Source organism: Heteronotia binoei, chromosome 4 (assembly GCF_032191835.1).
Source record: "Heteronotia binoei isolate CCM8104 ecotype False Entrance Well chromosome 4, APGP_CSIRO_Hbin_v1, whole genome shotgun sequence".
Taxonomy (NCBI): domain Eukaryota; kingdom Metazoa; phylum Chordata; class Lepidosauria; order Squamata; family Gekkonidae; genus Heteronotia; species Heteronotia binoei.
Window position 1 is genome coordinate 68888059 of NC_083226.1, and position 15526 is coordinate 68903584.

Consider the following 15526-nt stretch of genomic DNA (forward strand, 5'->3'; position numbering starts at 1 on the left):
TCATCTTGCTATCTTGTAGTTTAAATTGGGTTTTAGATTTTTATTTGAATTGTATTAATTGTAATATGCTTTATTGCTATGTTGTACTTCAACCTGAGCCTGTTTGCAGGGGAGAGAGGGCTAAAAATCACATAAATAGATAAAAATGGTAGCCAGTGTTATCACTATATTTATTTATATGCTACAGTAGTTCTCTCATAGTTTTAATGAAGTTATTAGAAACTGTGACGAGTTTAGGATTAGGTTTAACAATCGAAAATATGGCCATTAATATGAAACCCTGAATGATGAAGAATGAGCCTGGCTCATAAATTTTTGGACTGGATCCTAAAACCCAACAAAATTTGTCAAGGCCTGGTGTAGGATAGATTGCATTGTACTTCTAAAAAATGCAAGGTAACCATGACAGTGTATAATAGAAAATCAGTTAAAAGAATGCAGATTAAAATCATGGTATCTGCATTCTGCTCGCTTCTCCCAACTCTGCCAAACCCTAGACTCTAAAAGCCAATCTATATGCAAAATTCTTAATACTTCTGGAATAGATGGGGCTTGCAGCAAGTCTCCAATTACAGAGAGTGCTATATATTTAGTATTCCTTTATTAAACTTCCATTACATCATTTCACCCTAAGGCAGTTTACAGTGCTTAAACATTATTTAAAATAAGTTAAAAAACACATTTAAAACTATATTTTTTAAAAATAAAGTCGAGCCGAATATGCTATGCAGCTGCAAGTAAGTACATTTGCTCCTTTGTTCCTATTTGGGCACATTAGCCTTTCCATCATTGCTGCCACCCTTAGTGGCCTTGATGGAGAGGACATTGTCCTTTGCTTCAGTTTCCATTTTCTTGGCTTTCAGAGCTGCAACATGTAGTTTTTCCAGGAAATCTGGAGTTTCACTAGAGGCCATCCTGCTGACACAATCACGAGAGAACAGTCTGGGAATTATTATTGTCAATGTAGGTTAGCAGGCAGTCAAAGCCTTCCTTATCAAACATCTTGTGAGGGCAGATAACTATCTGAGATATGTCCGGACACAAATTCAACATCTTCTGGCACAATTGGATGCTCAACTACTTCTGACATCAGGTTCTTCTCCCAATCTACATTGTACTGCTGAATGGACATGCAGTCCTGTGAGTACATTTGGTATAGAAAGCGAGTTACCAGCAAACTATTTCCAATCCAGTGTCCTGATTGTAATCACTCATTTCCAGTCTGATGATGAGTGAGTCCCATGACTTTCTAGATCACTGTCAAGGTTTACTTTGAAAAAAGGCCTGGGAGTTGTATCTGGCTATATCCTGAAAATTCTGTACTGAATACAGATGGGCCCCTCTACTTGAAAACCTCAGCAGTTTGAAGTGTTTCTTATACATCACCATTTTCCAGTTCTGCTTCTCATGATCAGAAGCTACATCTTTGTGAGGCTTTGCTTCTGATTCATCCCCAGGTGCCCCAGAACAACTTGTTTATTTCTTCCATGCATTTTACCTGTTATGGAGCTATCTTCTTTGTGGTCTCTGTGCATCACACTGATGGGATTAGGCGCCAACGCCGATCACCATCAGTAAAAGCTGCGGATTTCCACGGCCACGTCCCAGTGCGCATGCCCAGAAGCCCCACTGTTAATCCTCACTGAGACAGGAGCAGACATCCCGCCAGTTCTCGTCTGACCGCCGCACTGTTCAGTCGATCTTTTCGTCGCTATGGTCGTTGAACTTCTTTACTCTTAGGCTTAAAAAAAATTATTACTATATAGTTATAGTTAGTTATAGTTGTTCACAATTTCAGGGATTGCAGGGTTCAAAGAACTATTTCCCGCTCTTTCCACACACACCCCACCCCCCCGTCCTTCCTTCCTGCTATTCGTATGGAAAGACGTTGGGGATTTTTCAGAAGGTGCTCCAAGTGTGGGAGTAAAATCGCCCCACCAGACGGTCATTCATTGTTCCTGTTGTGCCTTGGGGAGCTCCATAGAACAGACTCTTCTGCGCACTGTGCAAAATTTTCCAGACAAACCAAGAAGAACAGAGCTGCCCGCCTTGCCGCAGCCCTTATGGAACGAACGCTCTCCCCTCGGAAGATGTCTTCATTGGAACGGGTTGATCCACCGACCGCACCCGCCGAACCATTGACCTCGAAGTTGCTTGAGACCGATCGTCCCCTTTCCGACGCCGATCGCCCTAACAAATGCTCAGGCTCGGCTGCTATGTCAGATTCCTCTACGCTTGCGAAAAGGCATAAGGAGGATAAGGGCTCTCACCCGGAGAAGAAGAAGAAGGCTAAGAGATCGGATAAGCCAAAACATAGCAAATCCGTCTCTCCAGCTTCTCCGACTTTGCCATCGGATCCGACAGCACCGATCGTTCCACCATTGAAGCTCTTCGCTTCACCGGGTCGTCGACTAAGCCCTCCGATCCTCACTTCGATGTCGACGGAGTTCGTCATATCTTCCGACTTTGATCGCGAGATAGAGCTGGTACAACGCTCTGGTACCGAGAGGAGCCCACCCAATTGGCCCCGAATGGTAGCGGAGATTCCCCAATCCCCAATCCCGAAGCCCTCTTCCTCGATGTCGACTGCAAGACTTGCGAAGGGCTCGCTCTTCGAGAAGCTGCTCTCCTAGATTTCGAGAGATCGAGCGGTCTTCTCCTCACCACCTGCCTTCACACATTCCGTGGGATCAGTGGCAATGGCAATATTTATATGGGGCATATCCCATGCAACCATCATTTCCTTGGCTCCCTCCTTGCCAGATGGACTGGGATCAGTACTCCAAAGCCTCCTACCGATCCCGAACCTTTTATAGACCACCCAGATGAGCACCAGCCGCGTCGGTATCGAAGCCGCCGATGCCGAACCGATTCGACATCATCGGGAACCCGCTCAACAGAGCTCTTCGGAGCGAACGAAGGCCGTAACAACAGACCCTGTTTCATCCCCGAATCCACACTTATCGGAGTGCTCTGACTCTCCTGATGCGTCACCCAGGTCTGTGGATGGGTTGACCCCGGAGGAACAAGAAACAACCTCATCACATGGGGAACCCTCTCCACTGCAAAAGATAGTAGAGGAACAACCCATTTTGCTTTCGGAAGACTTAAAGTCTTATGGAGACCTCATTAAACGCATGGCTCAATCTCTGTCCCTCCCTACAGTACATCCTCAACCAGTGATTACAGACACCGTTTTTGACATTGTTCAAATGGACACTTCTACTGCAGTAGCTCTACCACTAACCACCGTCATTTTGCATACTGCAAAATCTTCCTGGGAGAAACCAGCGTCCACTCCAGTTTCATCGCGCAGACTAGACCACATGTATCGTATACAAGAGTCCAGTGCACACTTCCTCTGCACCCACCCTAAACCCAATTCCGTGGTAGTGTCCTCATCTTCCAAGACAAAGAAGACACACTCTGCTCCGCCTGACAAGGAAGGGAAGAAATTGGACAACATGGGTAGGCGGCTGTATTCTGCCGGTTCCTTGGGTATCAAAATTGCCAGCTTCGCAGCTTGTATGGGTTGTTATCAATACGCCCTCTGGGAGCAAGTTTCCAACATCTTGCCTAGTCTTCCAGACCAGAGCAGGAATGCTCTCAAGAAGATACAAAAAGAGGAAATGACCCTAGCCAAGCAGCAGCTTAACTCGGCTAAGCACTCCCGTGACACCTGTGCCAAGACTCTGACAACGGCCATCACTCTGAGATGCCATTCCTGGTTGCGCTCTACAGCCTTACAACCGGACACACAGGCTTACATCGAAGATTTGCCATTTGATGGCAATGGTCTCTTCAGCTCGAATACCGATTCCGTGTTGCAGGAGATGGATAAGAGTATCCAAACCTCCAGAAATCTAGAGGTTTCCACGCCACGTTCCCAAAATAAACGACCATGGCCAAAGCTGTGGAATAAAAGACCTTACTCGAAATTTCCCACAGATCAATCTTGGCGTCCGAAATCTACACCACCATTCACCAAGCCGCCTTATACTGCCAAACCTAAATACTCTCCCTCGTCTTCTCAATCCTCTCGCCAGAAGGGCCCTAAACAGCCCAAACAGGGACTTTGTCTGCCTTTTGCTCATCCTCCCTTCCCAACCATCCTCTTTGTGCCGTACCCTTCTTTTTCCCTTTTTTCAGGCATGGTCCAAAATAACCTCAGACCAGTGGGTCCTCTCCATAATCCGGCTGGGTTCTGTGATCGAATTCCATCAGAATCCTCCCACCCCGACCTTAGTCTCCACCAACCCTTCAAACACCTTAAGAGAAGAGGTTCAGTCACTCCTTCTCAAACAAGCCATCGAAAAAGTTCCATTAAACCAAAGGGGACTCGGCTTTTATTCACGCTACTTCACGGTCCCAAAACAAGACGGAGGTCTTCGGCCTATCATGGACCTTTGAGCCTTGAATTTGTTCATCACATACCACAAATTCAGAATGACCTCTCTACCCAACATCCTCCCTCTTCTCAATCGGGGAGATTGGATGGCCACGCTGGATTTACAGAATGCGTACTTCCGTATCTCTATTCACCCCTCTCACAGGAAGTACCTAAGATTCACCATAGGAGCAGCCCACTTCTAGTACCGGTCTTTGCCTTTCAGTCTTTCTACGGCCCCCAGGGTTTTCACCAAGACTATGGTGGTTATCGCAGCCCATCTGAGATTGCAGGGTGTGACCCTGTTCCCGTACATAGATGATTGGCTCTTCGTGGCAGAATCCAAGGTCAGTCTTTTGCAGCACATCATCATCACTCTCTCCCGTCTTCGGGAGTTAGGATTGCAGATCAACCAAAAGAAGTCGCATCTACAACCCTCCCAGAAGGTGCAGTTTATAGGGGCCATCATAGACACCCTTGCCTGCAAGGCCTTCCTGCCACCAATTCGAGTAGATGACATAGTCAACCTGGTTCAGACTTTTCACTGCAGTCTCAGGGTCACAGCTTGCCAGGTACAACGTCTTCTGGGCCTCATGGCTGCCACCACTTCTGTTCTGATCTTCACCAGACCACATGAGGATCTTGCAGCTATGGTTCCTCAAACACTTGAAATGCAATCTCGATTCGCCATCTCTGCTGATGACCATCCCTCCAGAAGTCATATCCTCCCTCACCTGGTGGCAACAGGGGCATCTGATGGAGGGGGGCACCCTTCCACAGACCATCCCCATCGGTCACGATAACATCGGACGCGTTCCTGTGGGGTCGGGGAACACATATGAACGGCCTCTGCATGGGGGACAGATGGCCCAGTCACCATGCACATCACCATATAAATTTTCTAGAACTGTTGGCGATCTTCCATGCTATCCAGTCTTTCCAGGCACTTCTCAGGGGCAAAACGGTAGCCATTATGACAGACAACATGACAGTTATGTCCTACATAAACAGACAGTGGGGCACGGTCTCCCGCAGACTCTGTATACTCGCTTTGAACATATGGCAGATGTGCACAACAATGGGTGTGTCGTTGGTGGCGACACATCTTCCGGGGGACTTGAATGTGTGTGCAGATTTCCTCAGTCAAGGTTGAGCTTCGCTCCACGAGTGGGAGCTCAACTGGGAATTCCTACAACCCGTCTTCCTGAATTGGGGAGCTCCGGAGATAGACTTTTTGCCACGCGCAACAACAGGAAATGCAAACTCTTCTGCTGCAGGGGAGGGGCAGATCCCCTATCCTTGGGGGACGACCTTCTCGTGCCGTGGCATCAACATCATGTGTACCTGTTTCCCCCCATTCCCCTGATCACCAAGGTAGTGCAAAAAATATTGCGAGAAAGACCTGTGGGTATCCTCGTAACACCCTGGTGGCCCAGACAGCACTGGTTTTCCCGGGTTCTTCACCTAGCCAAGGGAACGTTCCATCACTTCCCTCAGGTCTCAAATCTTCTCTCTCATCAAGGTCATGTGGTACACCATGATGTTCCACATCTGAAACTAACAGCGTGGAGTCTGCAGTGAATCAGTTGTTAGACAGAGCTCAATTCATCATATTGAACAGCAGGAAACCATCTACACGCAGATCTTATGCCTACAAATGGTTGAAGTTTGTTCAGTTTCTTCAAATCTTTCCTTAGACCCGTCATCAGCGGGCTTACCGGCAGTTTTTGATTTTCTTCTTTCCCTTTTGGATAAGGGATTAGCAGTCTCATCACTACGTGTTTACTTGGCTGCCATCTCTGCTAATCATTCCCAGATCGATGGTCATTCTGTTTTCATGCATTCTGATACTAAGAGGTTCCTCAAGGGTCTCTCTAGACTGTATCCTGCTGTGAGACAGCCTACTCCGGCTTGGGACCTATCTTTGTTTCTTCATGCTCTCTCGGGGAAACCCTTTGAGCCGATGGCCATGTGCTCCCTCCAATTACTGGCTTGGATAACTGCCTTTTTGGTGGCGATTACGTCCGCAAGGAGAGTGGGTGAGCTAGCAGCACTTAGGTGCGACGCCCCCTACTTGTGTTTCACCACTGAAGTTGTAGTACTTCATCCAGATATAACATTTCTTCCCAAGGTGTTCTCTTCCTTTCACTTGAACACTGAAATTTACCTGCCAGTATATTTTCCTAATCCGACTACTGAATCTGAACGGAGACTGCATGCCTTGGATGTGAAACGGGCACTAGGAGAGCCAGTTTGGTGTAGTGGTTAAGTGTGCGGACTCTTATCTGGGAGAACCGGGTTTGATCCCCCACTCCTCCACTTGCACCTGCTAGCATGGCCTTGGGTCAGCCATAGCTCTGGCAGAGGTTGTCCTTGAAAGGGCAGCTGCTGTGAGAGCCCTCTCCAGCCCCACTCACCTCACAGGGTGTTTGTTGTGGGGGAGGAAGGTAAAGGAGATTGTGAGCCGCTCTGAGACTCTTCGGAGTGGAGGGTGGGATATAAATCCAATATCTTCATCTTCTTCTTCTTTCTATCTCCTTCATGTAAATCCCTCTCGGAGGGACTCCAGACTTTTTGTATCTTTTGCCACAGCATCCTTGGGTAACCGAAACCATAAAACTTAGTTATCTATTGAGCAAGAAGCCCCTGCTGGGGCCCATACGAGCCCATTTCACTCGAGCTATGGCAACTTCCGTGGCCTTCATGAAGGGCGTTCCGCTCCAGGACATTTGCAAGGCTGCCACCTGGTCCTCTCCGCATACTTTTGTGACTCACTATGCGATGGACCTACGTCTTCGCCAGTATACGTCAGTGGGCCGTGCTGTTCTGCAGTCTCTTTCCTGCTGATGGACCGTTGCATCCGCCTCCAGGTAGGATTTTGGCTTGCTAATCTCCTATCAGTGTGATGCACAGAGACCACAAAGAAGATAAACAGGTTGCTTACCTGTAACTGATGATCTTCGAGTGTTCATCTGTGCAGTCACACTACCCGCCCTCCTTCCCCTCTGCTGCTGGTCCATCATTGGGATCATGCAGCGGTCAGAAGGAACTGGCGGGATGTCCGCTCTCGTCTCAGTGAGCATGTGCAATGGGGCTTCTGGGCATGCGCACTGGGACGTAGGTGCGGAAATCCGCAGCTTTTAAGTTTACCGATTGTGATCGGCGTTGGCGCCTAATCCCATCAGTGTGAATGCACAGATGACCACTCGAAGATCATCAGTTACAGGTAAGCAACCTGTTTTTTTCTGTTCATCTTTGATCCTCTTCTCCTTCTACAAGAACATGGTAGTGAGCACCAACATCTGCTTGCAGTTACTGGTGTGAAATCTTTGGAAATTGTACTACATGGAACTGGAGTGACCCTATCTGTCCTTTTGGATTAGATATTAATGCAGAGCTCTTCCGTCTTCTGGGCTTGCTAGTTCTATTGGCCAATATGGAGAGGAGACTCTTGTTTTTGGCCTTTCTGAATTTATGAAAGCTGTTAATACCCATCAAAGACTTTTTGTTTCACCAGTATAACAGAAATGCTGAAGAAAAACCTCCATCGGAGCAGGTGGAACACTCCTGTCTTGTCTCACAAGTGTGTTTGTTTCTCCAACATTTGTTGCTGGCTATAGTTTGGTGTCACTTACCAAAGTATAACGACAGCAACAACTATTAATGTCCCCCCTCCCCTCCGTTCCTTTGCTTTCTGGATCAGGAATATACAAATGTAGCACGGATGATACATTTAAGAATGACATGACATCAGATGGGCAGCAGTCATAGGTATGCTAAATAGGGGTGCGCAAAAAAAAAATCCCAAACGGAATTACACAGATTCGGAAATACACGGGCCAAAAAGATACGGAATACCATGTATTTCCTATTACCGTACTTGGAATAGCCGCATATACAGTAGATGCGCGGCTATTTCCGAATATACGGCCCCATTATACCCTGTGGCCATTGAAATCAGTGGCAAAATAGGGTATATTGGAAGCCACCTGGAGGGGAGGGGATTTGAGGGAAAGCCCCCAAATTTGCAGGGGACCTTCAAGGGACTCTTTCCTACAAACCCCCCAAGTCCCAAAAAGATTGGGCCAGGGGGTCCCATTCCAGGGCCACCCAAAGAGGGTGCCCCTATCCCACCATTATACCCTATGGGCCATTGAAATCAATGGCAACGTAGGCATAATTAGAGGCTACTGGGGGGCAGGGGGTTTGAGGGAGAGCCCCCAAAACTGCAGGGAGCTCTCCCCTATAAAACCCCCAAGTCCCAAAAAGATTGGGCCAGGGGGTCCCTATCTTTGGGCTCCCCAAAAGGCCCATTGCCACCAATGATGGTGAAAGCCCAATTAGCCACTTCCTCCACTATAATTGCTGTGGGGGAAGTGGCTCTGGCCAGAGGGGGGTTTGAGGGAGAGGCCCCAAAACTGCAGGGCAGCTTCAGGGGACTCCCCGGCATGAAACCCCCCTGGCCCAAACAGATTGCACCCATCAATGGGCACCCCAAAAGGAACACTGCTCCCAATGGTGAGAAAAAACCAATTAGAGCCACTTCCTCACTGTAATTGTCGGGGGGAAAAGTGGCTCTGGGGAGCAGGAGGTTTTGAGGAGAGCCCCCCAAACTGCTGTGCAGCTTCAGGGCACTGTCCCACACAAAACCCACAAGGCCAAAAAAAAATTGGACCAGGGGGTCCAATTCTTGGGGCGCCCAAAGCCAAACCTAACTTCACACCAGAGAATCTCTATAGGACCCAAATGCTCTACATCCCTCTATCTACTCTATGAACCCTGAAGGCCTGGCACCAATATAAACCCAGTTGCCAACGTCACTGCCTCACAAAACACAATCTGCTCAAGCTGCAGCAAACCCAGATGCCAGCTCTCCAGCCCTGCCCCAAACAACACGGGGAGAGCTGGCCAAGCACAACAAGCCTGCTGGTTCTGGGTCTCTTACCCAGGTGCCAGCTTCCCTGCCACAGAACACACAATCTACAGATGCCAGTTCTCCAGTCCTGCCCCAAACAACACGGGGAGAGCTGGCCAAGAACAACAAGCCTGCTGGTTCTGGGTCTCTCACCCAGGTGCCAGCTTCCCTGCCACAGAACACACAATCTACAGATGCCAGTTCTCCAGCCCTGCCCCAAACAACATGGGGAGAGCTGGCCAAGCACAACAAGCCTGCTGGTTCTGGGTCTCTCACCCAGGTGCCAGCTTCCCTGCCACAGAACACACAATCTACAGATGCCAGCTCTCCAGCCCTGTCCCAAACAACATGGAGAGAGCTGGCCAAGCACAACAAGCCTGCTGGTTCTGGGTCTCTCACCCAGATGCCAGCTTCCCCCCCCCCCAAAACCAGAACCAGGAAAAGGGACAACAGGAGAAGGCCAAGAAACTCAACCGTTAAAAAGTGGCCTTTTAAACAATGAAAATTAGGCCAAACAGCGCCCCCCCCCCCCAAGAACCAGAAGAGAAAAGGAACATCAGCAGCAACATATCAAACACAGAATCCTTTTAAAACAGTAAAAAACTTAACTTTTAACAATACAGGAACTTTACCAACCCCTCCCCCCAAAAAAAACCCCTTCACTCTAATCCCAAGAAATCCAAGCCACCCAAATAAAAAAAGTAAAAGGACACTGCACTTTTAAAAGTCCTCTCACTAAAGTAAGATACGGGCAAATTGGCAAACCCCCCACCCCACCCCAGGCCCCCATCCCCAGCAGAACCCCCTAACCCCAAATAAGCTACCCAGTATTCACCGCCCTGAGTCCGCTTGCGGAGAGGGCGGGATATAAATGCAAAGTAATAAATAAATAAATAAATCTGGATAAGTAAAGGGACTCTGAGTCTTAAAAAGTCCTTTTACTAACTAAAATAAATATAAGAACCCCAAGACTGTCTTACCTTAGACGTCTTCTCTTCTCAAGGCAGGTCAGGAAAGGCTGAGAGAGAGCAGCAGCAGCTGAGGCCAAGGGCCAAAACAGCACCATCTCTCTCTCACAGCAACACAAAACACAACAGCAATGGAATGGAGTCCAGCCAGGCAGACTCTGACCCTTCACAGAGCAGTTTCAAAAAATAGCACTGCTTTGTGATTGGCCAGAGAACACTATTTACTTGGGTACCCAGGTAAACAAAAGAACAACAATGTAGCTGATGGCTGAGGGATTAGCCCAGCCATCAGCTACACAAAAGCCCTTCAAAGCATGCATTTGCAATGCATTTTGCAAATGCATGCTTTGGATTGGCTGCTGGGGCACCTCTCCCCCTCCCTCCCTGATCCCAGGGAGGCTATGGGAGAGGTGGGAAAAGGCTTCCAAAGGCGGGAAAGGAAGCAAGCAGCTCCCCTGAGGCTGTAGAAGCTCCTTTCCTGCCTTTTCCATTGACTTCCGTATACTTCTGAATATCTATATGGAAGTATACAGGGAGCCATATACGGCTCCCGTTTAATGGCCTGAAAATGGAATCGGAAGTATACGGTGCCGTATACTTCTAAATCAGGGTTGATTTGGTGGTCTCTGCGGTTCGGCCGAACTGTATGCATACCCCTAATGCTAAGTTCAAATAGTTTGAAGAACAGGCATAGTATGCTTTTAATGAGCATCTCCTCTTGCAAAGTAGCCATATTGCAAAGGAGTGTGGCAAAGGGACTATAATTTCCTAGGAACCAGTTAACTACTGTATCCTTGTAAAAGGAAGGAGTTGAGGATCATCTGCATATTCATGGTACCTTCATCTACATGCCCAAACTATCTCCTCAGTAGTTTCATATGTACATTAATCAAAAGGATGGTGAGAGGCAAAGAAGGACCAATTCCCCATTCGCCTTGTGTGTAACTCTGCTGTGCAATAAATAAATCTGTGACAGATTTGCAATCATAATCAGTAGAATTAAAGAGCACAGAAAGATGGAGAAGGTGAAAATAGTACTGTTTGTTATCAAGCAAAGTTTCAGATTCTGGCTCTACTTGATGCAGGTCAAAAGCTAGTTTTCATGGGCCATAAAGCAGACTGTCTATCTGTACTTGGAGGGCATTATATGACCTTTACAAGAAAATAGGTCAGTATTTTAGAGGCAGAGTTTTAAAGTCTAGTTGTATTTTTATCTGCTTTTATTGTAATTTTAATCTGTTCTAATTGTTTTAATTGTTTGCTTTCTGATGGAACCTGCCCTGAGCTTGCTTTGCAGGGAGGGCAGGATATAAATCAAATAAATAAATGAGATTAGAAAGAATTACAGCTGATTAGGAAACGTTTGTCAACGTTTGATGATCACAACAAATGAATAAATAGCAAAACTATTCTTGACCTGTAAAGAGTACAAATAATCTATTATGAATAATCTCAATGGCAGCATCTGGAGCAGTGTTTGTTGTATTTGTTAACTTGATTTCCTGTTTGCCCCCCATTGGCAAGGGAAGATACTTTACTACCCATTAAATATTTGCAGACAAAGAGAGAACACCATGAGAATTACTTGTAAATTAGTGGACAGCAAACTGGGGGCACCTTCTTACAAGCAGATATCCAGTCTGCTTCATGATACATTAGCATTTAACTGCAAACAAAATTACTTATAAGTAACATCAAATGGAATTTAGCTCTTTAATGATTTCTACAATATAGCCTGGATGTGGGCACATAGTAGCACTGCATGGGAGGAGGTGTAAATTGTTCCTATTGTGTCTTGGGTCTTATCCCAGAATGATGCAGTCTCAGTCTTAATTACATATGTGTAGTCACTGAATAGCTTGCATAAACTTTAGTTCATTGGAAATGTAAGTATTTTATAACTTAATCATTACTTGAATTTTGTATAATCATTAGAGTCTGAAGAGGAGTACTTTGATGCTCCAACTAGTCCTGTGGAAGACTTGCCATTTTTTGAAGCACCTTTGGGGTCCCTGAAGAGGGCTGGTAGTGTTAAAAAAAAGCCACCAAGGCGAGAATCCTTGAAGAATATGACTGACTTCCAACTAAGATTTGAAATATCTGAGGTACTTAATGTATTTTACCTTTTACTATAGAAGCCTTATCTGCGTTTCTGTTCATAAATGTACAATAAATTTGTTCAGATGACTATTTCTTCAGAATGAGACGGTCATATTTTCATATTCAAGATCGAAGATTTCACATTCATTTTCAAATCGTTACTGCTTTATCAGAGGAGCCTTTCCTGCTTATAATATTTTTTTAAAAAATGTATGAGCTCATAATAAAATCGGAGCTCATAATAAAGACAGAATAATGTAATATAAGGAAAGCTGGAAATAAATAACATCTGCTTGGCAATAATATCTTTAAATAATATCTTGCTTTTAAATGCTAGAGCAGTTTCAGACAAAACAGTAGCCATCCAGGATTTTATTTTGGATGAGGGGGTGTCTGGGATGTGTTACTGAGATCTAGCTGGATGAGGGAGAGAAGTTAATTTCTCCCAACTGTGCCTCCTGGGGTACTCAGTGATAAATCAGCATAGACCTACATAACCCAATGGATTGAACTGGTTTTCAGTTGTCCTCTGAAAAAAGGAAATGATTTGGGCAATTGGGCAATCACTCCTTGGAACCCTCTCCCAGGTCTAAGAGCCTGAGCAGTCCCTTGGTTTACTAAAAGGCCGTAGATGATGGAAAGATAAGGAAGACAGCGAGAGAGACAGTGGGAAAGGACACTGGACAAATCTAGTGGTGATGGCATCAAAGAAGCAATATTTCTCTGTTATCTTTGTATATGCACCATATAGACCTGTGGAACTGTTTTGTGTGAACAAGGGCCTATTGTGTTCTGGCCTACAGAAGGGGAAAGACTGCTTTGCAGCCCACTGTGGTCATTTTTCAACACTTTGATGTGGCTTCCTAACTGTTATAGAAGGAACATGAAATATATCAGACCTTATTGTATTGAAAAATGGTTTTTAGCTTTGCTGTCATTTTTTTACATTTATAAAAATATCTATCCTTAACAGTTTTGGAGGTTTGGTTGACATTGGCAATGTTGCCTTTACATTTAGGTGTCGCTTCAGGTGTGTCATCTTGCTGGAGGTGTTGAAAAGCCAATCCTTCGTCTAGAGATTTTAAAATTAGGCACTGAACTTAAGCTAAGAACCTATGACATGACTGCCACTGCTTTTCTTAGTGAGATTTGCTTAATATGTCCAGAATATATGGGTAAGCATATACATATGTTTTAAACTAGCAATTTATAAGTCCATTCCATTTCTCTTCCCCTTGATGGACAGTGCGTGTTAGCAGAGCGGCGTACTATTAGGCTGATAAAAATGGTAACACAGATAAGAAGAGTCTTCACACTGGTTCTACTAAAACTATCAGTGTATTTACAAATATTTACAGATAAGTGCAATATAATTACAATCCAGAGCTCCAAAGTGCTACGCCAGACAATCATCAATACAGAGAGAGGAAGTAACCTTGCTAGATCTTCTTCGTGGTCTCTGTGCTTCACACTCATGGGATAGTGCGCCTGCGCCGATCCCCGAATCGGTATATGCAAAAGCCCGGGATTTTTTCGCGCCAGGCGCCAGCAGGCATGCGCAAGCGACCCACTGCGCATGCCCACCGGCGCCCGCGCGGCAATCCCGCCAGTTCCTTTCTGACCGCTGCGCTAGAGAGGTTCCCTTTCTGATTCTCCGGTCGGTGAGAGCGATCTTTTTCTCTCTTTCAGCCCGTTTTGGATTTGTATATAGTTAGTTAGCCAGTTATTAGTGTTAGTTAGTGTTAGAAAAAAAAAAAAAGAAGAAGCGTTTTTGCTTTTAGTCCGGCGGATCGCCCTTTGGGGTGGTCCGCTTCCGTTTTTGACCTCCCTTTCTCTCAGATGTTTCTGAGTAAAAGGAAAAAGCTTTTCCCGCGCGACCGCTTATGGAAAGTCGCTGGGGGTTTTTTAAGCGCTGCCAGGCTTGTGGGAGGAAGATTGCCCCCCCCGACGGACATTCCTTGTGCCTACTGTGTTTGGGGGAGGCGCACAGAGTCGAGTCGTGCCCGCATTGCCTTCGGTTCTCGAAACAGACCAGGAAGAACCGAGCGGCTCGGCTATCGGCAGCGCTTACCGAATCGGCGCTTCGACCCCATCGACCGATGGAGGGTTCGGCACCGAAGTCGACCGACAACCCGGCACAGGAGCTTGCATCGGCCGATGCTGCTCCGATTCTGACCTTGGAATCGCCGGAAGAGCGTGGCTCCACGAAGCGTCCCCACGAGGGTTCGGTGGATACGCCCGCTAAAAAACGCCGAGAGGACTCGGGGACCCGAGATCCGAAAAAGGCGAAATCGAAGAAGAAGCACAAGCGACCCCGCACTCCTTCTCCGTCGGAGGGCGCATCGGCATCGGCAAAACCGCCGAAATCGATTCGGGTTTCCCCGCGCAGGAGCCCAGCAGCCCAACAACGCCTGTCGGCGTCGGAGCAGGAACCGGAAATTGACCTTACCCAACGGTCTTCATCCTCAGGCTCGCGGCGTCGGTCGAGCAGCGGATCGACGTCGGGGGTGGACGCTTCGGCACCGGTCATAGACCCGCCCTTCAAGCCCCGACCCCGGCGGGACCTAGCCTACACCCCGCAACGCTTCCCGATACCACCATGGGAGCAACGGCGGTGGCAACCTCCCTACTCCCGATACGAATCCTGTCGGTGGTACCCGGAGGACTACCAAGACTGGGAACAAGCTTCGGTGTTTTCTGCGACGTCGAGGGTCTCGCATCACTCCCGGAAGGCGTCGGTGTCGGTCCCCCCGGATCGACAGCTAGTCCCGGTCGAAGCTCCCCCGAGACTTTCGTCGGTGCAACTCCAACCGCGAGAGTCGACACCGAGGCTCTCCGAGCATTCCGCCCAGCGTGACTTCTCGTCATCGGAGTCGGACAGTGAGATCCCTGATCTGGAGCCTTCGCCTGGTTCCAACACGGCGGAGGATCTCCCGATCTCGCCGTCGGAAGACCTGAAATCCTATGGCGACCTTGTGAGGCGCATCGCTTCCACCCTTAAACTGCCTGTGATCCAACCGGAACCCGTAGTGGACGACAACGTGTTCGACATAATGCAGAGGAACACGTCCACTGCGGTGGCCCTTCCGGTCACCAAGGTGATTCTGCAGGCCATCAAAGAATCGTGGAACAAGCCTTCCTCCACACCTGTCTCCT

General features: G+C 47.3%; 1 protein-coding gene and 1 pseudogene across 2 annotated transcripts in view; one reads left to right on the forward strand and one right to left on the reverse strand.

Moving 5' to 3' along the window:
- VPS13A (vacuolar protein sorting 13 homolog A) overlaps positions 1 to 15526 on the forward strand; it is a 313415-nt gene that overhangs the window by 97808 nt on the left and 200081 nt on the right. For both annotated transcript variants that reach the window (XM_060237484.1, XM_060237485.1), the window contains exons 25-26: positions 12206 to 12375; positions 13389 to 13545. In XM_060237484.1, the coding sequence (XP_060093467.1) occupies positions 12206 to 12375; positions 13389 to 13545 (327 nt within the window). The remainder of the gene's footprint in view (positions 1 to 12205; positions 12376 to 13388; positions 13546 to 15526) is intronic.
- On the reverse strand, positions 762 to 7689 carry LOC132569840 (stAR-related lipid transfer protein 7, mitochondrial-like; annotated as a pseudogene).